Below are 24304 nucleotides of genomic sequence, written 5' to 3'. Positions count from 1 at the left end.
GTGAACTAACTGAGTGAACTAAGTGAACTTCACTTCACTATGTATATCTTCACTTTCTAAATGAACTTCGCTAATGACTAAGTGAACTAACTAAGTGAACTAAGTGAACTTCACTTCACTATGTATATCTTCACTTTCTAAGTGAACTTCACTAATGACTAAGTGAACTAAGTGAACTTCACTTCACTAATGTATATCTTCATTTTCTAAGCAGACCGTTGCACAGAGTGCCTGTAAATGCCGGGGTTAAAAAGTAATATCTATCAATGGTTTTTATCTTTTAGGTCCTCTTTCCATTTTTGATCAACCTCCCTCTTCGTCTAAGGCTTGTTTGGTAAATACTGGGATTTCTCTGATGTCTATTGGTCGTCCAGAAGTCAAAAAAGTACTTCAAGAAATTCAAGAAAAAATCAAAAATAAGAACGCTCAGCAAGTGAGAGCTTCACCACAAGATCTTAGTATGCAAGTGGGGATTATTAGTGATGATAGCAGTGAGAGTGACTTAGAAGTTGTTAATGATAACACTGAAAAATTAGATACTCGGGAACTGGAAAAAGGCCGTGCAAAGGACGAGGAGGAAGTTCAGGAAATGCAAGAAAAAACAAAAGGGAAAAATATTCAGCAAGTGGAGGTCACCTCGCCGAAGTTCAGCACGGAATTGGGAATTATTTGTGATGAAAGTAGTGAAAATGATGTGGAAAAAGTAGCTGAAACAAATTTCGAACTTGATCAAAAGGTGGATACAGATGAACATGGAAAAGACGAAATAAAATTACTGGTAAAAGATATCCCTAAAGTAAGTGTTGATGAGGTGGTTACAGAAAATGCTTTGGAAACAACTCTGAAGACATTGATTGTTCCTCGGACTGAAAAAGTCATGAAAGATGTTTTGTCAGTTAACAAAAATCCATCCGAAATAGTATCCTCAACTTATATCTCTGATACAGGCATGGGACATCAGCAGATTGGCGGATTAAAACAATATATGGATACGCCTTATCGTAAGGATACCTTCATTAGAACTGAAAGTCGACGAGAAGAAGAATCGAACGCAACTCCAGAAAAGTCAATAGCATTGGCAAAGTCGTTCATTGTCGAAGCAGAGGTTTCCAATTTAGAGGTTGCTAATTCCCAAATTAGCAACGTTGAACCAAGCACTATAACCACCTCAACAACCCCCGTAAAAGCTAAGATTGACGAAGTGCCATCTACATCTGTTTTAGGGAATCTTAAGACAGAAGAACCAGCTTTAAAAAAGCTCAAAATTGGAGTTGAGTCTTCTATAACTACCGCAAAGTCTCCTCTGAAAACACCAAACAAGAGGATTGAGGAAGCGCTTGAAACGAGAAGCTTTTGGAAGCTTACAGAAGAAGTGAAAGCAGCTAGAAAAGAAGAGGAACAAGCTATGGAAGAAGCTAATGAAGTATCAGCTTCTTTGTTCAAACGACGTAGTCTAACAGAAGAAGAAACAGATAGAATGCAGGTTTGTGCTTCGTATTTTTTCAGTTGATCGTTTTAAAAACATATTCTTCTTCCTCAAAAAAAAGACTTTATTCTAAGACTTTAATATAAAAAATTGGAAAATTATGTGAAAGGGAATGCTTATGATCTGCAAAACTTGTAATAATAGAGCATCTTTATAAAAAAAGGAAAGAACTCACCGAATTTCGAGAAGTTTTAATTAGATTTCTTCTCTATTATATTTAAATATCTGACGTTTGTCTAATGTTATAACCTTCTTCTAATTTATTTTGTATTTTTCTTCTTTGCTGGTTAAATACAGAATTTGTGAAAACGGCTATTGGGCTGTATTTCATGGTGACATGTAAGCTTCTATATTTGTTAATTTTCTAAAAAATGTATCCCTGAAGGCCCCTACGTACGTAACTGTGCAGGATAGTTTCTCTTCTTTTCAACTTTTGTTTTACACATGGGGGCTCACTAGAGCAAAAACAAGAAATCAATAATTTTCCAATAATTTTTGGTGCCTAAATATTTTTTGCAACAAACAAGACTGTCCTTTCGTGTTCATATTTCATGCTTTAACTAATATTACAATGGGACAACCATACGCTCTTTCGGCAGAGACATTTTATCCGGTATGGATGCTGGAGGGGTGCCTTTTGACCTGTACCTTCCGAAATTTTTGATTCCCCTGTTTGAGGATATGGCCCCTATCCCCTAAGGCGTAAAAAAATCATAAATTTGCTCAGAAGTGAAATCACTTAAATAAGGGAAAAAAAAAAAAATATATTCATGCTGTCTTGACTCCTCTCATCTCTGAAGAAGATTTTGGTTCTCATCCCCTCGACCCCAAATAAAACTTGAAAATTGTACCTGAACTTCAGTACTCTGGCTTGTTTGACTTGTTATGGGAAACTGTTGTTTATCCTTGAGCCCCATCCCTCTTCTCTATAAGAAGAAAAGAGATAGTACAAAAAAACTTTGACGTAATTAGTCGTGTCAATTCAGTAAAATTTAGGGGCTGGGACAATTTTTTTTTCTTTAATTGGGGGGGGGGGGGAACTTATCCTTTTTCAATCTAATCAAAGAAAATATCAAGAAAAGGACATTTTTTTAAAGGAAAATTCCCCCAAAAAGGTTTTTTTTCAAAATCCAGGGTAGCAGTTACCTTCTCCCTGTCCCACAATTGACGCCACCGGACGCAAGGCTTCATTTTACCTCTGAAACTTAAAAAATACTTATTTATTATACGTACATTAGTGTGCCTAATCTTAAGTTAGGACCATAATATGAATTAAACCCTTTGAGTTCCATTTTCCCTAATTTCTTGACTAATCGCAGAAGTTTTCTCATGAATTAATATGATCAAAGACAAGTTTTACGTATAGACTTAAAAGGATCTAACTTTCTTTAATGGAAAATTAATCTTACTCGTATCGCTGAATTTAAAACTTTATTTTAAAGGCTTAGTCGAATGTACAAGGGAAGGAAATAAGAAATGAAAACACTGAAGGTAGAGTATGACATCAAAGGAAAGCAATAGGAATCTATCTCTGTATTTTTTTGTTGTGGTGTTTCCACGCCAACTTGTGTTTCCACATGGTTTTAACTTATACGTCTAACTTGTGACTTAATGGCTGTTTACGTGCATGGCTAGACTAAAACCTTTTATAGCTAGATACTCAAATATCGGTAAAATTACATTGAGTAACTTGAGATCAGGTTAGATTCACCGTGGGTGGAACGTACATGATTGGCTGAACTGGCATTATGTCATGATCCTCCAATCCTTTTTTTTTCACATTAATGTGGCCAAAAACGAAAAGACGTATGTTGGTTGTTTGAAATAGCGTTATTTGGTATCTATAGTATCTTAAGGGATTTTCTTTTTCATAAACGTACATATGTGTTGTTCTTCCGCAAATCAAAAGCTGAAAAAAATGTTTACTAACACTCAACTTACTTGTGGTTATGGCGGGAAATAGGCGTTTATACCTTGCCCGGTGTTAGGGATCTTCGAGACTTGTTTGGACCAGGTAGTTCGGTCTGCTCCCAGCTGCTTCGCAAGCTGTAGCCATTGGGTTGTCCATCTGTGACCAAACATTCTGAACCTTCCAATAGGTTCAAGATCTGATTTAACCAAGTTGCACTGGTTTTTCCGCTGTCTTCCTTGGCGTCTCTTCCATGAGCTGAAGGGCTTAGCAAGAAGAATTCGACAAGGCAACTACTCTGTTGGCCTCCGTAAGATATGACCCAGCCATTTGAGTCGACGCTCCTTGATCGTGATGGCATCGCATCTCTCGATACCACACATTCGTCGCATGTTCACGTTTGATATGCGATCATTCAGGTTTTCCCTGAGGATGTTACGCAGACAGGTATATTCAAACACCTTCAGTGTATTTTCATGCATTTTAATAGCACTATGTAGTCAGATCAGGGAGTAAGGAAGAAGAAATGTGACCATACATTGATTTTACTTTTTAGAAAGTCTATGATCATATCATACTGTTTAATCTTTTCCGAAAGCCTCGTGCAGCCTTCAATGTCTGTTTTGGAATATAATGTTTTTTGGAGTTGTGTTGTTTTTTTTCGCAAGGGAATATAAATGTTGGTCCTCTGCAAATCATTATAGAAAGTTTAAAAAAAGAAAAAAAAAGTGTAAACACGAAAGATTAAGACCTGAAACCAAGAAAAAGAAAATTTCTGACTAAACTGTGACTTCGCCTTTTGGAAAGTAAAAAAACAAAAAAACAACAACAACAAATGTTCAAACACTAAAGCTTAAGACTTATGAAAAAGGAAAAAAAATTTCTGACTAAACTGTGACTTCACCTTTTGGAAAGTAAAAAAACAACAACAAAAAACAACAACAAATGTTGAAACACTAAAGCTTAAGACTTATAAAAAAGGAAAAGAAAATTTCTGATTAAACTGTGACTTCGCCTTTTGGAAAGTAAAAAAAAAAAAAAAAAAAAAAAACAACAACAAATGTTCAAACACTAAGGCTTAAGACTTATAAAAAAGGAAAAGAAAATTTCTGACTAAACTGTGACTTCACCTTTTGGAAAGTAAAAAAAAAACAAAACAAAAAAAACAACAACAAATGTTCAAACACTAAAGCTTAAGACTTATAAAAAAGGAAAAGAAAATTCCTGACTAAACTGTGACTTCACCTTTTGGAAAGTAAAAAAAAAAAAAAAAAACAACAACAACAAATGTTCAAACACTAAAGCTTAAGACTTATAAAAAAGGAAAAGAAAATTACTGACTAAACTGTGACTTCACCTTTTTGAAAGTAAAAAAAAAAAAAAAAAAACAACAACAAATGTTCAAACACTAAAGCTTAAGACTTATAAAAAAGGAAAAGAAAATTCCTGACTAAACTGTGACTTCACCTTTTGGAAAGTAAAAAAAAAAAAAAAAAACAACAACAACAAATGTTCAAACACTAAAGCTTAAGACTTATAAAAAAGGAAAAGAAAATTTCTGACTAAACTGTGACTTCACCTTTTTGAAAGTAAAAAAAAACAAAAAAAAAAAAAACAACAACAAATGTTCAAACACTAAAGCTTAAGATTTATAAAAAAGGAAAAGAAAATTTCTGACTAAACTGTGACTTCACCTTTTTGAAAGTAAAAAAAAAACAAAAACAAAAAAAACAACAACAAATGTTCAAACACTAAAGCTTAAGACTTATAAAAAAGGAAAAGAAAATTTCTGACTAAACTGTGACTTCACCTTTTGGAAAGTAAAAAAAAAAAAAAAAAAAAAACAACAACAAATGTTCAAACACTAAAGCTTAAGACTTATAAAAAAGGAAAAGAAAATTACTGACTAAACTGTGACTTCACCTTTTGGAAAGTAAAAAAAAAAAAAAAAAAAAAAAAAAAAAAAAACAACAACAAATGTTCAAACACTAAAGCTTAAGACTTATAAAAAAGGAAAAGAAAATTTCTGACTAAACTGTGACTTCACCTTTTGGAAAGTAAAAAAAAAAAAAAACAACAACAACAAATGTTCAAACACTAAAGCTTAAGACTTATAAAAAAGGAAAAGAAAATTTCTGACTAACTGTGACTTCACCTTTTTGAAAGTAAAAAAAAAAAAAAAAAAAACAACAACAAATGTTCAAACACTAAAGCTTAAGACTTATAACAAAGGAAAAGAAAATTTCTGACTAAACTGTGACTTCACCTTTTTGAAAGTAAAAAAAAAAACAAAAAAAAAACAACAACAAATGTTCAAACACTAAAGCTTAAGACTTATAAAAAAGGAAAAGAAAATTTCTGACAAAACTGTGACTTCGCCTTTTAGAATTTCCTTAATCACCCTGCATTGTTTGATGTTTTCAAAAAGCTTCATGCAGCTTCTATGTTTCTTTAGGAACTAATATTTTTAAGCCTAAAATGTTTAAGCGAGAAACGACTCAACTATGACTTGGCTTTTTAGAAAGCTCACATGTATACAGTATTGCTTAAAGTCTTTTGGAGGTTTATGCTATTTTCCCTATCTTCTTTTCAGTTAAATAGTATTGAAGGTATGCTCTTTTCACTCGAGGGTACATTAATGTTACAAAATGATATGCAAACTTGCAAGGGAATTATATAGTAATAGTAAGAAAGCTTAAGAGCTCTAAGAGAAAAAGAATTGGCTGAACTGTGACTTAGCTTCTTAGAAAGTCCATACAGAAAGTCCACTTAGAAAGTCCATACAGTATACAGTCTTTTTTTAATCTTTCCACTAGACGTTTCTAAGGGATGATTCGAGGAAGTAGTACCCTGTCTTGTGGAACACTTACACCGTGAGTTGCTGTTCGCAGTAACTCTCTTGATTTATTTCATGATTTGTTTTAAGAGTTTTTTTTATAGGTTATTTTTGTCTTTATTCTTATTTTCATTGAAAACTTTTTTTTATGATAAGTTTCATGAATTTAGGCCGTTAAAAACTTACAGCCTGATATATTTATGTGTATTCCTCTGATGTTTCTGCGTGTGAATATTCCAATCTTTTTAGTGAAAAGATCAATAGAGGTTAATTATTCAAACACGTTAAGTTTCATATGTACCTCTTGAAATGGATCCGTTCTCGTTGTCTCTTTCATGCTTAATTTAATATTGATACATCATTGGCTTTACCTAACCACCTTGATAAGATGTTGTATAAAACATCTTATTATGCCAAGGACTGTGAAAACAAATTTGATTTCTTGAATCGGTTTTATGAAAACTTGCACAACCAAATATATCTTTAATTTTTAGTGAAAAAGACCTCTATACGCATTTAAGCCGTCTTGCGTTTAGTGCATATCACATTTCAAGAAAAAGAAGGAAAAATGGGTGAAAAACCAGCATAAAATAAGCTAAAAACATATGGCACCAACAGCTTAAGAAGACATAGTTTTCTTTTGTAGGTGTACTTGTTTCTGGGAATGAACACATTGCTAATGTTTGAATTTTCATGGACAAAAAGCATTGTCAAATTTAATAACTTATTTTTGCTTATTTGTTTTTACGGTTCTGGCAACACTGGTGAAAATCTGATGCTGTCCTAAAAACTTCGTAATTTTGAAACAACCTTGGAAATTGTTAGGAAATGACCGTTTTCCCATGTGAATTGACCTAAGATGGGTCTAAGGGGGAAAATGCTCTTATTGTTAAGTCTTCAGTACTTTAAAGAACCTCCTATACTCTCGTTTTGGTCCCTTAGTTCCTTGTGTTTTCTTTTGTTGAAGAAAGTCTTCTTTAACAATATTCTACTGAACAAAAATAGTACTTTCTTTTAGAGTGGTGCCACTTAAAACCTTTATTCACGAGCAGTTGATTGCTTTCAACCTTCTTAAAAAGGGGAACTTTAGTAATCTCCTTAAGGTGTCTTTCCATTGTCCCAAAACTTATGTTGTCCCTAGTGAAATAGAGCCTGTCTAGATTCCTATAGACCGTTTCTTTTGTCTATGATTTTCTTTTTTGCTCTCACGAAAACCAGCGATAAGAAAGCTTATAAACAAGTCCGGGAAAATTTACGGGCTGTAGGAGGAAAAACATTAAGCCGGAAGTATATATTTCCAATTTTGCTGATTCTTGTTGTTAATCTTGCACTTGGAAAGCTCAGTATATTTTTCAGGGAAATAAATTCCCTCGGTCTTATTTACTCCCTTTGTTTTCCGTTTAATTACTTGTTGTAACTTTCACTATATTTTATGGATAATAAATATACATTATCTACAATCTACGTATGGAAATGTCGTAGACCTGGTGTCAAGAAACACATTTTGTTCGTTTTTTTTCTACTACAACGACGACTAGTACAGTCACAGCCGTTAATGTTACGGCTACTACTACTACTACTACTACTACTACTACTACTACTACTACTACTACAACTAATACGACTACTACAGCCACAGCCGTTAATGTTACGGCTACTACTACTACTACTACTACTACTAATACGACTACTACTGCTGCTTTCAAAACTAATGCTACTACTACTACGCCTACTATTTCCAATAGAAAACCTAATAAACCAATATAAAAGACTAAACTAAAAGCGAAGATAAATTAATTTAGAAAGATTTTTCCGTGAAAGGAGTTTTCCAAGAAAAGTAAATGAATATATTAAGCCTAAGACGAGCAGAAATAAAGTCAGATAGTAATTCAAGCATAAAACGAACAGAAACTACCACGACCAGGAGTAAAGCTAATGCCCCCAATGCCATCTAAAGACGAGAACGTCATCTGTTCTTTACTGAAAACAGAATAGATTTTAAACTTTTTTTTTAATATCGTCAATAAATCCAAAATTGCTTAGAATATCAGGAATGAATATTAGTAGGCCTTTGTATTAAAGTGTTAGTCTACATTTCATTAGTTCTTTTCAGTAATCTTGGTTATTATGGTAATTTTCTTTCTTATTTTTTTCTTGATAAATGAAAACACACATCTCAAAATAAAAATAAAAACTGTTTTCAGTAAAGCACAAATGACGTTACTTTCGAATGCATAGGAGGTGTCAACCCTACTCCTGATTTCGGTAGTTTCTGATCGTTTTGAGTTTGATTTGTTTTTTTATTGTACGTGTTTCATAATCTAAAGATTTTGACTGTGGAATACATATTATAACTGAGTTTAATTACTGTAGCTGATATATGTTTACTCTGTTTTCGAAAATGCTCGACTTTATGCTTATACTTCCCTGATAGAAAGCCGACAATATCAGTCTTTTAAAAAAAGAATAAAAAAAAATGGATGCCAACTTCCAAAACAATGGGAAATATTCGGGAAATTAAAGTATTTTTATTCATATAATTCAGAAACATCCTATTTGGAAGGGATTTGCCATTTGAATATAGATACATAGAATCACCAGTCACTCATATTGGTATTGAGAATAGAGAAGAACCTTTATACAAATTATCTACTAGTGACAGCCTTGGCTACTAAGGCCAATTCCCCCCACGACCTTAAAACGGTTAGCTCTATCAAACATGTGGGTTGAATAGAAAATAAGCTGTCTAGCCGCAGGAGCTTGGAGCGCGTAGGCCAAAATGACTCTCCGCATGTATTTTGGGGGTGATACCTGACGTGGGGATGCCATGGATATTCTGTGGTAGCCACAACACTGTGCTGGGTAGAGAATTTAGAGTGGCGAAACCCTATATAGGCCAGTGTATTCTCCTGATGAGCCCTTATGTTGGGTGTTGCCTCTGAATTATTTGTCTATATTATTTTTTCTATTGTTCGGTAAATGACGACTTATACTTATTGACGACATGACTGCCTGTCCATGGATTATTCTTTATGGTTGATTGTGTGTGGCTATGCTGTTTGACCTATGTGATTGTATGGATGAGTAGGGTTAAGGCCTCATTCAAGTGCTGGTCTATATTAATCACTAATTTAGGAAAACAGCTTCCTTTTCTCCTTCTGTCTTTTTTTTTTTTTTTTTTTTTTTTTTTTTTTTTTTTTTTTTTTTTTTTTTTTTTGTGTTTGTGTTTGTGCTGTAGCATTGGTGATTTCTCTTTTCATGATAGTATATTACAAGTTAGTTTATTTTAGTATATTATATTAGTTAGTATATTATAAGTTAGTATATTCTAGTATATTATATTAGTTAGTATATTATAAGTTAGTATATTATACTATGCTATAACTTAGTATATTACACTATATTATATTAGTTAGTATATTATAGTATATTATAAGTTAGTATACTGTAAGTTTTAGTATATTAAAGTATTATAGTTGGTATTTTATAGTATGTTCTAAGTTAGTATATTATAAATTTTGGTATATTTTTCTGCTCTCCTACGGCTTCAATTTACCAAAAAATGATGGAAATCTTTGTAGCACACCCAAACTGTGGTTCAATTTTATCTGTCTGCTAGATTATGATTATAGATTATAGATTATATAGATTTATAGATAATCTAGATATAGATTATGTTTTTGAAGTTTGGTGAAAAGTCAGATTTTTGCCCGAGTAGCACTGATTTTTCCTTTTTTTGGTCTGTTTTTTTTTTCTTTGGTACTAACAGGGTAACTGAAACATCATAGAGAGATGATGTTTCAACTCTCTATTCACTTCTTTTTGAATTATGTAAGATGTGTCGAAAATACGGTCAAATCTTAACAACGTTATAATCTATTTCTTACATATTCTATGGTACGGAATTTGCTATCTAAAATATCTATGGCCATAGAGTCTCAAATTTCAAATTTCAAAATTTCAAATTTGTCTCAAATTTCACGCTATTGGTGCACCATTTGCATTTCTACGAATGTTCTTTTGTTTCTGTGTACGGGATGTGTTTGATATACTTTGTTTTCTGTTTTAACTGAGGAATAGTCTGAAAACATTTTATTGAGCGATATCTTTTGGATAGTTTGGAAATAGTTGGTGCTTTCCAGTAATATTTTTCTTTGTCTTTGCGTTTCAAAATATTTCATTTGGTTCTGCAATAGATCAACAACTTGTCTCGATACAAAAAAAGAAAAAACAAAGAAAGACACTTAGTTGACCAAATAATTAAATTAGACAAAAAAAAAACACTAGCTCTACATCAAATCATACAAATCTGAAGAAAACAGATTTCTAGCGCTTTATCTATGGCGAGGATTACTTTTTTCTGTGGCAGTTTATATCTTGTTTCCAGACTGGCCGAATAAAATTTTGGAGGGTATATTTTCAGTGGTTTTGATGCTCAAAACATTCCAGGCTGAGTTAGAAATTCAACAGAGAGACATACTTAAAGAAAGAGGAAAACAGGAGAGACTAGCCACATCAATTACAGATCAGATGTATTTAGAAGCCCAGGAGCTGCTGAGGCTTTTCGGCATTCCTTATGTTGTAGCACCAATGGAGGCAGAAGCACAATGTGCGTTTCTGGATATGCATCAGCTGACACAGGTAGTGTGCAATCAATACCTTAGAATCTTGGATAAATATATTAATTAATTAATAAATAAATATTTATTTATTTATATAACTAAAATAGTTAATTAATTATATAATAAATATTTGCTTATCGGGCAACCTTTTCTTTCTAGCTTAATGACTCTCATATAGCAAGCAAATGAAAAGGAATGGGAAGAATATTCACATGTTTCTCAGTTCTGTAGTTTCTAGTACCTTATATCTTTAAACGAGCAATAGTTGTATATATATATATATATATATATATATATATATATATATATATATATATATATATATATATATATATATATATATATATATATATATATAAATGATAAAATAATAGGAGGGACCGAGGACGAGAGACCATGTGTTCTGGGACCATCGACGTTAAGTTGCACTTTTAATCATAATCATTCAGATTATTTCTGTGTACTTTTTATTTAAAACACGGATTGCGAAATACGTATTTTTATTTAGAACATGAATTGTAGCAGTCACAAGAAATAGCCATCATTTGTGTTATAACGGCGTTTTAGTATGAATAAAATGATTGATCATTCAGTGACGATTGATTGTTGAACTAAATTAACTAAATGGTTGAAATTTTTGTATACGAGTTGTTCATAGGGAAACCTTTTATAATGAAAACTAAAACTTTTGAAATAGGAAAAGAAACTGACAATAACTTGTTTATATTTTAAAATAGCTTACACTAGTGTACACTTCCATATTTCATATATTTTCTAGTTTATTTTCATCAGTACATCTGCGCTGTAAAGATTTCAAATCGTTTACGAGCTTATGTGTTTTGTTGCTGTGCATGTTGTATTAAATAAAAAAATTGCCTATCAGTTTTTGAAAAAAAAAAAATGTTTAGGATTTTTAAGAAATTGCTAGAAGAAAAATAGCTAGTTAAATAGCCAGTTTAAAATAGCAAGTTTAGTTTTTTTTAAAATTATTTGTATTGCCTATTTATTTATTTTTTTGACTTTAGGGGACGATTACTGATGATTCTGATATATGGCTTTTTGGTGGGAAGCGTGTTTACAAGAACTTTTTCAACCAAACAAAATACGTTGAATTTTTTAATAAGGAACGAATTGAGCAAATTTTCAGTAAGTAGTTCTTATAAATAATTCTAAATTCTATGTAAGTAGCTAAAGTTCCTTACTGTTTTAAAAAGTAGAGTGAAGAGAAAGGGTCAAACTTTAGCGTAAAGAGCGGGGCGTTGAGGAGGAAAAGCCCCTTTCATATACGCAGTAATTTCTGTTCGTTTTAAGTTTTAATGTCGCTCCTTACTTTCCGTTACAAAACGTGTTTTTTTTTATTTAATTTACAAGGAAAAGGACGCATACCTTGCTTTTGAAAAGTTTATGAAGTTCTCGTTCCAATATATGATGAATGCTGTCCTCTCAAATATGTAAATCATCGGAAAGATACTAAGAGAAAAAACCTTGGATCACACAAGAGATTATTGATTGGATTGAAGTGAGAAATAATGCTTGCAAGACTTATTTAAACTGCCCATCTGAGATGAATTTCACAGAATTTAAACTGCTCAGAAACAAAGTAAATCACATGCGACGAAAGCGCGTCAAAGATTTTAACAGTGAAGCGTTTAAAGAAAAACAGGGGGATATGAGAGGGACGTGGGATCTAGTGAATAATGTGCTGAAAGGAAAAAGGAATCATAGAGATGAATATCAGAATCTACTGGTCGAAGGTCATGAAATATCCGATGGTCAGTTAATAGCGGATGAATTTGGTAAGTTTTTCTCAGAAATTGGAAGTGACATTAAGAGAGATATTCAAGCTAAATGTGATTTTCTTTTGGATAATCTTTTTGATGATACAAGAGGCGATAGACACACATTTGAATTTGATAAGTGTGTTGAGAGTGAACTGACGAACATAATCAAAAATTTGAAATATAACGCAGCAGGGATAGACGGTCTGAACCCAAGAGCTGTGAAAAGAGCAATGAATTATATCATGCCATGCCTTGTGTTCCTCATTAACTTGTCCTTTGAAACTGGATAGTTTCCTAGAGAGCTCAAGCAATCGAAAGTAATACCCCTTCACAAGGGAGGATGCAAAAAAGACCGAACAAACTATCGACCGTTATCGCTTTTACCAGTTTTATCAAAACTATATGAAAAAGTTGGACATAAACGCCTCTACAGTTACCTGGAGGGACTCGGCATGCTTTCTGAAAGCCAGGGTGGATTCTGTAGAGGACACTCAACCTCTGATGCGTTACATCACCTGATGGATCTTATAAATGGTGCACTCAAAAAATGACTTGTACCTATGACAATTTTTGTGGATTTAAGAAAAGCATTCGGCACTGTTGATTTCGAAGTTTTGTTAAACAGGATGTCCGCGCTTGGGATTCGTAGTACGAAACTTGAATAGTTCAAGTCGTATTTATATGGAAGAAGTATGAAAGTAGCTGTTGGTGATTTAAGTACTAAGTTATTTCCTCTGGTTTGCGGTGTGCCATAAGGTTCTGTGCTTGAACCACTATTATTTTTGATATATGTAGACTCTACGTTTCTATTTATCGGAAGCAGATTTAACCACGTTTGCCGATGATACAGTGCTTACCATCACTGCGAAATATCTTGAAGAGCTGGGAGAAAAGGCGAATCAGACAGTTACTCAACTAATTCCAAGAGGTGTTGGAATTCTGCGGAGATTTAAACATTTTTTACCTCTAAGTGCTTTGAAAAATATTTATTATGCTTTAATCCATTCTTATATAATGTTTGGATGTTCTATTTATGCATGTAACTTTGAGTCAAATTTTAAGAAAGTGCCGGTTATGCAAAATAAAGCTCTTCGTATTTTAGGGGAACGTCTTAATTGTAGTGGTACGGTTACTTGTTTTAAGTCATTATGTATTTTACCGGTAAAAAATATATGTGAACACCAGGTTGGTGTATTTGTTTATAAGAGTTTAAATCAGATATGCCCTTCATATTCTAGAAATATTTATTTTGATCATGCCCATTACCATGAGTATGAGACGAGAAATGCGAGTCTACTAGTCAATGATATTTGAGAGTCGTCTAGAGGGGAATTTTGTGTGCTCGGGCGTGAAGGTGTGGAATCGTATTCAGGTGAGAATCAGGGAGTCGGAGAACCGGTTTTTTTTAAATAGATTGAAAAATTATTTTTTTGAAAATTAGGTAAAGTTGGAATATCTCTCCAAGTATTTTAATGAATATTTATAGGTTATTATTATTAGTTGATAGGGGTGGGGTAGGGTGGTTGGGGGTAGAAGATGTGTATTATTGTTGATGATTTGCTTAATAAATGTCATGCGCTCCCGCACAGGATACGGTTGTGCCCTTCATGGAAGAGTTGTATATGTTTTTTTTTTGGTAATTGAGTGTAAATAAAAAGAATTGAATTGAATTAAAAATTATACCAATATTTGTTTAGTACCCACACACACAAATAAGATAGGCAATTGAGTAAAACAGAAAAAAAAAACAAAGGAAAAAGTGTAAATAGAAAAAAAACAAATACAATATAGGGATACTTTTCTCTGAAAACTTCTTTTTAGGGATAGTTTTTTTTTAAAGTAATTTTCATAAACGCCAGGAATGTTTTCCTTAGAAATAACACTTATATTTAATTATTACTCACATACATCAAAAAGATAAATAGCGGAGTAAAACAAGAGAAATAAAAGAAAAAAGCGGAAAAAATCAACAAAAACACTAATAAAACAAATGGATAAAGTCGTGTTGGGGCGAAACTTGCCTATTTGTCATTTTTAACGGCTTGTTGTGTAGGCATGTCAACATCTCACAGATATTTGGTAGATGAAACTTTTTTGTCCAAAACCTCTCTTAACATAAAATTTCTCCAGATTTTAATTTCAGTTAATGCCTGAAATATTCTCCCTAACAATAAAAATAACATTTATTTATCACCCACATACATCAACAAGACAAATAGTGGAATAAAAAAAAAGCGGAAAAAGAAACAAACATTAAAAATCAACAAAAACACTAATAAAAGCAAACGAATAAAGCCGCCTTGAGGCGACAAGCGCTGATATGTCGTATTTAACAGCCTATTTTGTAGATCATTCACCTGTTGAGTAATATTTGGTAGATGAAAATTTTCCTCTATTTTTACATTCTGATACCAAAGAAAAAAGAAAAGGAGAAATAGGGAGATTGAATACTGATGGTATTTTATTTTTAAATATGGGGTAAAAGCCGGAGACGTAAAGAACAGAGTAATCGAAAAAAGGATAAAGCACATGGAGTGAATACGATTGTATTTGTAGATCTATCTAGTCTGTTTAGCTCCTCTATATGCATTTCTGTTGCTTGTAAACCTCCAGGCCACAACTTCATTTCTCAAAGCAAGGATTAAGCACACCGAGAGAATACGGTTGTATTTGTATATGCCTCAACTCTGTTTAGCTCCTCTATATTGATCTTTGTTACTTGTAAACCTACAGGCCACAACCTCATTTCTCAAAGTAATGATAAAGCACACCGACAGAATACGGTTGTATTTGGATATGCCTCAAGTCTGTTTAGTTCTAATATATTCATCCCTAATACTTGTAAACCTCCAGGCCACAAGCTCATTTCTCATAGCAATGATAATGCACACCGAAAGAATACGGTTGTATTTGTATATGCTTCAAGTCTGTTTAGCTCCTCTATATTCATCTCTGATACTTGTAAACCTACAGGCCAATACCTCATTTCTCAAAGTAATGATAATGCACACCGACAGAATACGGTTGTATTTGTGTATGCCTCAAGTCTGTTTAGTTCCAATATATTCATCTCTGTTACTTGTAAACTTCCAGGTCACAACCTCATTTCTCAAAGTTAGGATAAAGTACAGCGAAGGAATACGGTTGTATTTGTATATGCCTCAAGTCCGTTTAGATCTAATATATTGATCCCTGTTAACATAAACCTCCTGGACGCAACCTCATTTATCCGATGACAAAAATCTAGAAACGGTTTGGCCAGTTGTAATTGCCCCTTAAAACAGATTACCTCTCCCAACGACGTTTAAAGTATTTATATATTGGAAAAAAACTGTTGCTAATGAAGCTATATTAAAAAAATCGGAATATGGTATTTGAATAATTATACAAAAATATGTAAATTAACTGTAATTCAATAGTATGGTATTTATGTCATGTAATAACTTAGCAGTTTATTACTTATTTTTAAGTTTTAATAAGTATTTGACAACTCACGGCAGCACCAAGCCGCCTTACCAACACAGCTATACACGCTCCTCCTCCATTTTATTTTCCTGCACTATTATTTAGTCACTTTTTCCACATTGATTTGTATGTAAGCTGCAAGGAAAGCTGGAGCAGGACAATTGCATTTTTACAAGAACGTATAAAGGAGTTGGCTGCTTCGCACGAGAAGGCAAATTAGTTGAACAGCTAGCAATAGGGAGGTATTGAACCTGGATAGTTGTAACTTGATTCCTGATCCCTTGAAATTTTAATTTGATAGCACTGTCTTTAAGAAATACAGGCAAATCATATCAGAACGTCAATGACATCAGAATGTCAATAATGTCAATCAGGGGAAAATGTCATAAGAATGACGAGAAATAGTGGACCGACAGCATGGAGAAAATGCAAAATTGGTTTATCTTGATGCAGGAAGGAAAGTAGGAATAAGATCTTTTGAGGCACCTGGGCTTGATGTTTATTCTTATTAATGCATTTTGTTAATACAATACAAATTCAAAAAGTTACTACAAAAATACACATCTAGCCAACGGAGAACAGAATTTGAGGTGTCAGCTTAGTACATAACACAAGACTTAGTGCTTGATACTGAACACAGGGTAACAAGTGGATCATAGGGCTGTTGAAACTTCTAGGCCCCCTTTGGATAAAGAATGTTTCCTCGGCAGAAGATCATAAAAGACCAATAACTGAGACTCTTATCTTTAATAGTTGGTCTTAATTTGTTGAATTTGTCTTAGAGGCTATAAAATTGGGAAGGTATTCCTCATTCCCCGAAGAAAATTTATTGTATTCAGAAATTATGTGTAAGTACCTCGGGGTTGGCACTCTGGCTGCACCTATGCTAGCCTATTAGATGATGTGCCCTCATCTGAAAGTATTTTCTGTGCAGACTTTGCACTCTAATTGTGAAGAATTTAGGCGTAAAATGTAGATTCATTCTGACCAAGTTTTTTCGTGCTCTCTTTGTGTGTTTCTGGATTTTATCCATGAATCCAAGTTCTATTTTTCTTAACCTCATTTAGAAGGCTTGTGCAAGCGCTAATACGGGGATTCTTTTCGAGGAGGGGATCCATAATAATGCAAATTATTTGATAATTTGGATGAGAAGTGCCCAAATATTCAATTAACTTGGGATATGTGGAATGGGAGGGGGAGGTTGGGACTTTGTGTACTGGAAATAATATGGTGAAAATAATATTCTGATTTGAGCTGAGAACTTTATTGCATTTTAAATCATGAATTTACATTTTTTCCAACATAAGTTTTTTCTCGGTTTTTTTTTTCTGAAAAAATATCAAAAGAGGAGAAAAAAGACTACATCTCGAAAGTTTAGATTATAAAAAGTTTATTAGTTTAGCCTCCCTCCCCCTTGTGAATACCTGACCATATATGCCTCTCCTCTTTCCGTATTTTCAATACACTGTCCTCCTAAATCACGGTTTTTTCGTGTTCTGTTCTGTTTAAAAGCTAGGCTTGAAATTGAACACTGTATTACAGTCTCCTTAAATTTGCGTTTTTTTTCTTAATAGTTGTGATACCTAATCATTATGTTATAGACTAAAATTTGTCATCAAAACAGCATTTTTTTTAGTATTAGTCATAATAACTAATCATGAATGAACAAATGAAGACGTTACAGTGTAAAATAAAAAAAAACTAGATTTTTTTTGTTTATTTTTTCACAGATTTTTGTTGTGTAAAAAACTGTATTTTCCATAATTAAATAAAAAAACAAGTATTTTTTACTGAAAGTAAGGATTGACATTAAAACGAACAGAAATTATTCCGTATATGAAAGGGGCTGTCCCCTCCTCAACGCCCTGCTCTTTACGCTAAATTTTTTATTGTTTTAAAAACTTGAACTGTGACAAAGAGTCAAACTTTAGCGTAAAGGGTGGGGCGTTGAGGAGGGTCCAGCCCTTTTCATATACGGAATAATTTCTGCTCGTTTTAATTTCACTCCTTACTTTCAGTTAAAAATACTTGTTTTTTATTTAATTTCTGAATGTCTTTGAATTAATGCAGGTTTTGATTTTGGCTCATCTAACATGAATAATTGAAACGAAATATGCATATTAATTTTTCTGTTCTTGGCCAAGTGGCTTTCTCAAAGTTGTAATCTAACGATTTTGAGAAAAGGGGCGAGGGAGGGTGCCTAATTGCCCTCCAATCTTTTTGGTTACTTAAAATGACCACTAGAGCTTTTAATTTTATTTACGAACGTTTTTATTTATAATAAATATACGTAACTTACGAATTAACTTACGTAACGAACTTCTATATTTGTATGTTTTTATTACGTATATGATTAGGGTTTGCCCCCTCGTCAATACCTTGCTCATTACTCTTAAGTTTGAATTTTGTTGCAATTCTTTAAGAATGATCCCTTAAACACAAAAACTGTTTAATTAGAATAATAGCTCTTTTCAAATTTCTAAAAATGCTTTAGCGTAAAGAGTGAGGTATTGAGAAGGGGACGAACCCCCTATTTTACGTAATAATTTCTGTTCGTTTTAAATTTTAAAGTTGCTCCTTACTTTCAGCTGAAAAAACTTTTTTTATTTAATTTCTCATTATTTTTTTAAGTAATGCTAGAAAATCAAGTGCCCCCTTTATGGAAATTATCTTCCCCCATGATAAAGTCCTCCATGGAAACATCCTCCCGCGTAATCCCCACCCCCTATTCAGAAAAAAATTCCCCCTGAAAACGTCTGTATACTTCCCAATAACCAATACTATATGTAAACAATAGGCAAAGTTCATAAATTGCAACCCTTCCTCCGGGGATTTTGGGGGATTAAGTCATCTTCAAAGGCATAGTCATTTGATTTTTCTACTATGCTGAACCAAATAACTATCTCAGAATTTTGGTCTGGTAACTTTGGGAAAAAATTATCGTGGGAGGGGGCCTTGTTGCCCTCTAAGCTTTTGGTCACTTAAAAAGGGCACTAGAACCTTCAATTTCCGTTAGAATGAGCCCTCTCGTCGCATTCTTGGACCACTGGGCTGATACGGGTACCTCTAGGGAAAAAATAACAGCAAAAACAGAGATACACACGCATCCGTGATCTTACTTCTGGCAAAAAAAAAATCCACATTTTTGTGGATAGGAGCTTTAAACCTCTGTAGAAGGGTTCTCTTATATACTGAATCTGATGGTGTGATTTTCATTGATTTTTAGGGGTTTTTTCCCCTTTTATCTAAAACAAGGCATTTTCTCAGAGTAGTTACTTTTGATGGGTAAGACTAAACTTGATCCTATATATTTAAAATCAGCATTAAAATTTGATTCTTTTGATGTATTTATTGGTATCAACATTCCGTTTTTTAGAGTTTCGGTTGCTATTGAGCCGGGTCGAGTTCGTTACCACGAACTGTTTGATAGTGTTCGAACTAATGGCATTTTAAGCGCTAAAGGCCAAAGAAGGAGTGTCTTGATTTAATCCCCTAATTATTCATAAGTAAAAACCGTGTCCGTATACCGCGACTATTTTTATTTATTTATTTTTCCTGCTTTTATAAATAAATTGGAGACCATATCTTTTAACATCATTGAGATAAACAGTACAGTTTAAGTTGCAACGTTAGTAGCAATTACCAAGGCTGTTTATCTTGAACCTGTCTTCCAATAACTTTTCTTTTTAAATTTAGGTTTGAAGTAATATTCTGAATCGTATTTATTTTGAAGTTGTAATAAGCTGACAAAGCAGTGTAAACACTTAATTTATGTCTGTATGAGTCGAAAACAGAAGTAAAGAGTCCGTCCGCTATATTGCGAGTTTAGTTTTCAGTTTTTGGAGTTCTTAAAGGAATTGATAACTGATTACTTAATCTTATAAATCAAGTTCAAATCAAGTATATCGCGGTGCTTTTGTGCAACGACATCTTAAATTTTATTTATTTTTAAGCTGTAATAAGCGGACTAAGCTGTTTAAGCACTTATTTGTATCTGTATCAGTATAAACCAGAAGTAAAAAATCCATCCGTTGTATTCTAAGTTTTGTTTTCTATTTCTTTTGGAGCGTTTCAAGAATAGGAGAAATCAGATTATTTAATGCTACAATGATAAATTAAAGTAAAATCAAGTAAGTCACGGTGTTTTTCTGCAATAACATTCTAAATTACGTTTCTTTTTAAGCTGTAACAAGCCGACAGAGTTATGTTTTTATTTATAAGTAAAACCAGAAGTAAAAATTCCGTCCCATGTTCTCTGAGTTTGCTTTTCATTTCTTTTAGAGCTTTTAAAGAAATGAAAAAAATCAGTTTATTAACGTTATAATAATAAATTAAATTAATATTATGCATGTCACAGTGGTTTACTGCAATATCATGCTGATGATTTAAGCATCCTAATGAAAGTATAAGCAAAATAAATGAACTTACGGAGGTTTTGCGGGTGCAGGGTGGTAGAATAGGTTTGAAAATTAATGTTTAAGAAGGCTAAGTCGCTAAGACTAGGAATATGCGAAGATGAAAAGGTGAAATCGGGTAACGAAAAGATAGATCAAGTGGACAGCTTCACTTACCTTGGTAGTATTATTAGTAAAGAAGGTGGGTACAGTGGAAATGGTGACGTTGACGTTGGGTAACGAAAGTGCAGAGGTGACGTTAGGTAACGAAAAGATGAATCAAGTCACTTTATTCACTTATGCTTCACTACTTCACTGAAGGTAAGAGGAACAGGTCCCATTCTGAAGAAAAATAAATACCTTATTACCTCTAGTGAAATTACCAAACGCAAATTTATCAAACAGTTCGTGGTAACGAACTGTAAGTAAGGAGTGACCCGGCTCAGTAGCAACCGAAACTCTAAAAAACGAAATTTTGGTACAAATAGATACATCAAAAGAATTGGTTTTTTATGTTGATTTCAAATATATAAGTGTCATCAATTTCAGTCCTACCCGTCAAAAGTTACGGGCCTGAGAAAATATGTCTTATTTTTGAAAAAAAGGAGAAACAGCCCCTAAAAGTCATAGAATCTTAATGAAAATCACGCCACCAGATTTAGCGTATCAGAGAACCCTATTAGAGAAATTTCAAGGTCCTATCTGCAAAAATATGAAATTTCGTGTCAAATATTAAAATCAAATATTATCAAATTTTAATTAATAAATATCAGTATATGTATAATAAACATACAATGCGCATTTATTTGTTGCTTTTTTTTTCAATACGTAGACTGCGATTGTAGATTGAACGATTGTTGATTGAACCCTATAGGTAGAACGCCTGGTAGATATTTTTCTCTCACTTTTGGTTTAATGGAGTTCTTTACTTTTGATTGAAAGACTTATCTTGTGGAAAAAGTTTTTTAAAATTAATTTAATAAGTAAAAAACAATCAAAGTAACAAAAATTAAGCCCCACATGTTCCAAAATATTAATTGAACAACTTGCTTCTAAGTATTTCAAATAATATAATAATTGGCAATTACGGGTTCGGAGAACGTCATTTCATCCATTACATGTCACTTTAATATTTTTGCTGCTTTTGAATCATAGTTTAGTATGTTACGAATCGCTTAAGTATTTAGGGAGTGGAAACAGTAACTAATTGGATGCAACTTGTAATATATATATTTGGAAGGGTTGATTAGGGCTGTTGCTGTTGAAACAGTGGGAATCGAGGGGCTGAAAAGGGTAATAAAACTAATCAAGGTAATGAAAAAGGGACGTTAGGATGATGAGGGATTGATAATATTGATGAAAATATTCCAGTACTTTGTAACGCGATTGTGATGTTACGATGGATAGAATGATGATTATTTGGTAAAATGATTTTGATGTATAAAATGATAACGGTAATAATAAGCTATTTTTAGCGAGATACTTGTTTTTATTATCATAATGTGTAAAACACAAAAACTGAATCAAGTCTCAGGCCACAAAGGCCCATTACCTCCACACACACTCTCACAAACACACAAAAAAGAAAAGAAAAATGTTATCAGCTTAAAAGAGCCATTGGGTTTTTGGTACTTCCCTCGAGCGTCCTATTCTGAGGTAGAGCTTGTTTATCTCGTTGTATCCTTTGTTGAAGAGCCTTCATTGGTGATGTGAAGGTGTCAACCGTCTTTTTATCCGGTACTGAAAACCCAGCCTCGCAAGCTTCAGGCCGGTCTAGCCTTCCAACATTCGTCCCTGAGAGAGTGGACAGAGTCACCCAAAACGTGCCACCCATGATTGGCAAGCAGCAGCTAGTCCAAACAACCAGTACCAGTAATAAAACTTCTTTATCTCACCTTAGACTACTCCTCAATGGAAATTTTCTTGCACAACGGCTGGTACTTCGTATTTCTAGGGGTATTGGCCCCCAGTTTAATTTTTTCAGTCATTATTGAATACTGGCTTCAATCTATCCAATTTCGGCAGTTTTATTCCCAAAATACCCTACCTTGTGGTCAAACTCTGCGAAAAAGTACCTGTAGCTTGACGGCGATTGAAATAAGCATTATCAGGCCCTTATTATGCCTACTAATTTCTGGTGCACCCGGGTAAGGTTTTCATAACAAACCTATGTAAGTAACCTAAGTAACTAACCCTATTCACTTTTGATGACTTGTCGCTAGTCTTGGCGTTTTGTTGTTGCAAGCTGTATGAGCTATTATCAGCCCATGCAATATACACAGATTATCCTTTAACAAAATTAGCATATAAGAAAAGGAAAGGACTGTCCTCAAAAGGGAAATTAAGCTGGTACCTTGTGGTACCTTCTGATATAAAGTTTTGCATTGTGCTGTCAACCCTCTGTTTGGCTTATCTGAAATATCATATGTTTGAAGTCATATATTTCGCGCAGTATGATGACGAGACGACATCCTTTGGTTTGGTAGATCGCTTGCATGACAAGAGTTGGTTGAATAGATATTACATCTTATTGGTCAAAGGGGGAACAGGTGGAAACGTATGTGTGTAATAGTAGTCTCATCCTTAAAAATATTCGCTGCAATGAATACATTTGTTTTTTTAATTTTTTGCTTTTTCACCAGTTAAAAGCTATGAAAGTCCTAAGACAACAAAATTTGGCCACCATATTTCTACATTATATATTTTTCAATCCGAAATTTAGAGGTTTCTGAAGTCTCACATTTTGCACAAAAACGTGATTACAACCCCCTCAGGGTACCAATAATACTTAGATCATGGACCATTGTTTCAGTCTTGGTTAAAAGTCTTGGTTGCCAAAATTCGAATATGTCAATATGTGTCATACCAAATGTCCAAAAAATCCTCTATCACCTAAAATAAGTTGAATGTTAAAGGGTTCTACCGTCTCAAGTGAACTATTGTGTAAAAAATAGATGGTAACCCCTTAGGAAGATTAATAATTGGTTAAAGATTCGGATTATGCCTATCAATTTTATTTTTTGTCAAAATATTTCACATGTCAAATATACAAATACGCATATATCATAACGTCAAAGATGTCAAAAATGTCATTCCATGTTTCAAAATATCATATGCCAACTACAACATGTCGGACGATAGAGGTTTTTACGCTATAATTATACTAAAAGAGGTTTCGAAATCATTGTACTAAAATATGATTTAACACCAATCAAAATAGCAATGACTGACTAAAAGCTTAGAATATGGTTGCTTATTTTAAATTTAGAAATATCATGCATTTCAAAAATCAAATTTGTCATGTAGTTAGCAGAACAATGATTGGCTAAGGACTTCATCTTGGTTGTCAATTTCAATCTTTATCAAAATCCTGTGTGTCATAAAGTCCAGGAATTATAGCCAAGCCAACTATACAAGCACTTACGAACTATTTGTTAAAGTTGTGTTACTTAATAAAAAGCTTTAATCTCCTTGGCATGAAGTTAAGTTTTTTAATATACTGAAATTTCCTATCGCAAATGTTTAAAGAAAATACTTATATTGATAACGTTAGTTTAGGCAGGAGATGGTTCATCCTTTATTACCAAGTTTAAGGTCATTTAAGTTTATATATTGGATAAGAATGATCCGGAATATTAAAAAGGATTGTAAAAGGAGAAATACAATAAAAAGAAATCATAAAAAGAACTCTGTCTAGCAACATAAAAAAGACAGATAAAAAGGAAATAAAGAGGAAAAGGAGTAAAATATTGAGTTAATCCTCGTAGCCCCTAATTTTCTCCTAATTTCATTTGTGGTTGGGGGGTTACCT

At 33.2% G+C, this 24304-nt stretch overlaps 1 protein-coding gene across 3 annotated transcripts in view; it reads left to right on the top strand.

Moving 5' to 3' along the window:
- Positions 1-24304, top strand: part of LOC136036978 (DNA excision repair protein ERCC-5-like) — a 244159-nt gene that overhangs the window by 101444 nt on the left and 118411 nt on the right. For all 3 annotated transcript variants that reach the window (XM_065719381.1, XM_065719380.1, XM_065719379.1), the window contains exons 7-9: positions 285-1483; positions 10681-10872; positions 11879-11999. In XM_065719381.1, coding sequence (XP_065575453.1) covers positions 285-1483; positions 10681-10872; positions 11879-11999 — 1512 coding nt within the window. The remainder of the gene's footprint in view (positions 1-284; positions 1484-10680; positions 10873-11878; positions 12000-24304) is intronic.

Source organism: Artemia franciscana, chromosome 16 (genome assembly GCF_032884065.1).
Source record: "Artemia franciscana chromosome 16, ASM3288406v1, whole genome shotgun sequence".
NCBI classification, from domain to species: Eukaryota; Metazoa; Arthropoda; class Branchiopoda; order Anostraca; family Artemiidae; genus Artemia; species Artemia franciscana.
Note: the sequence above shows the minus strand (reverse complement) of the source record. Positions and strands in the feature narration are given on the sequence as shown.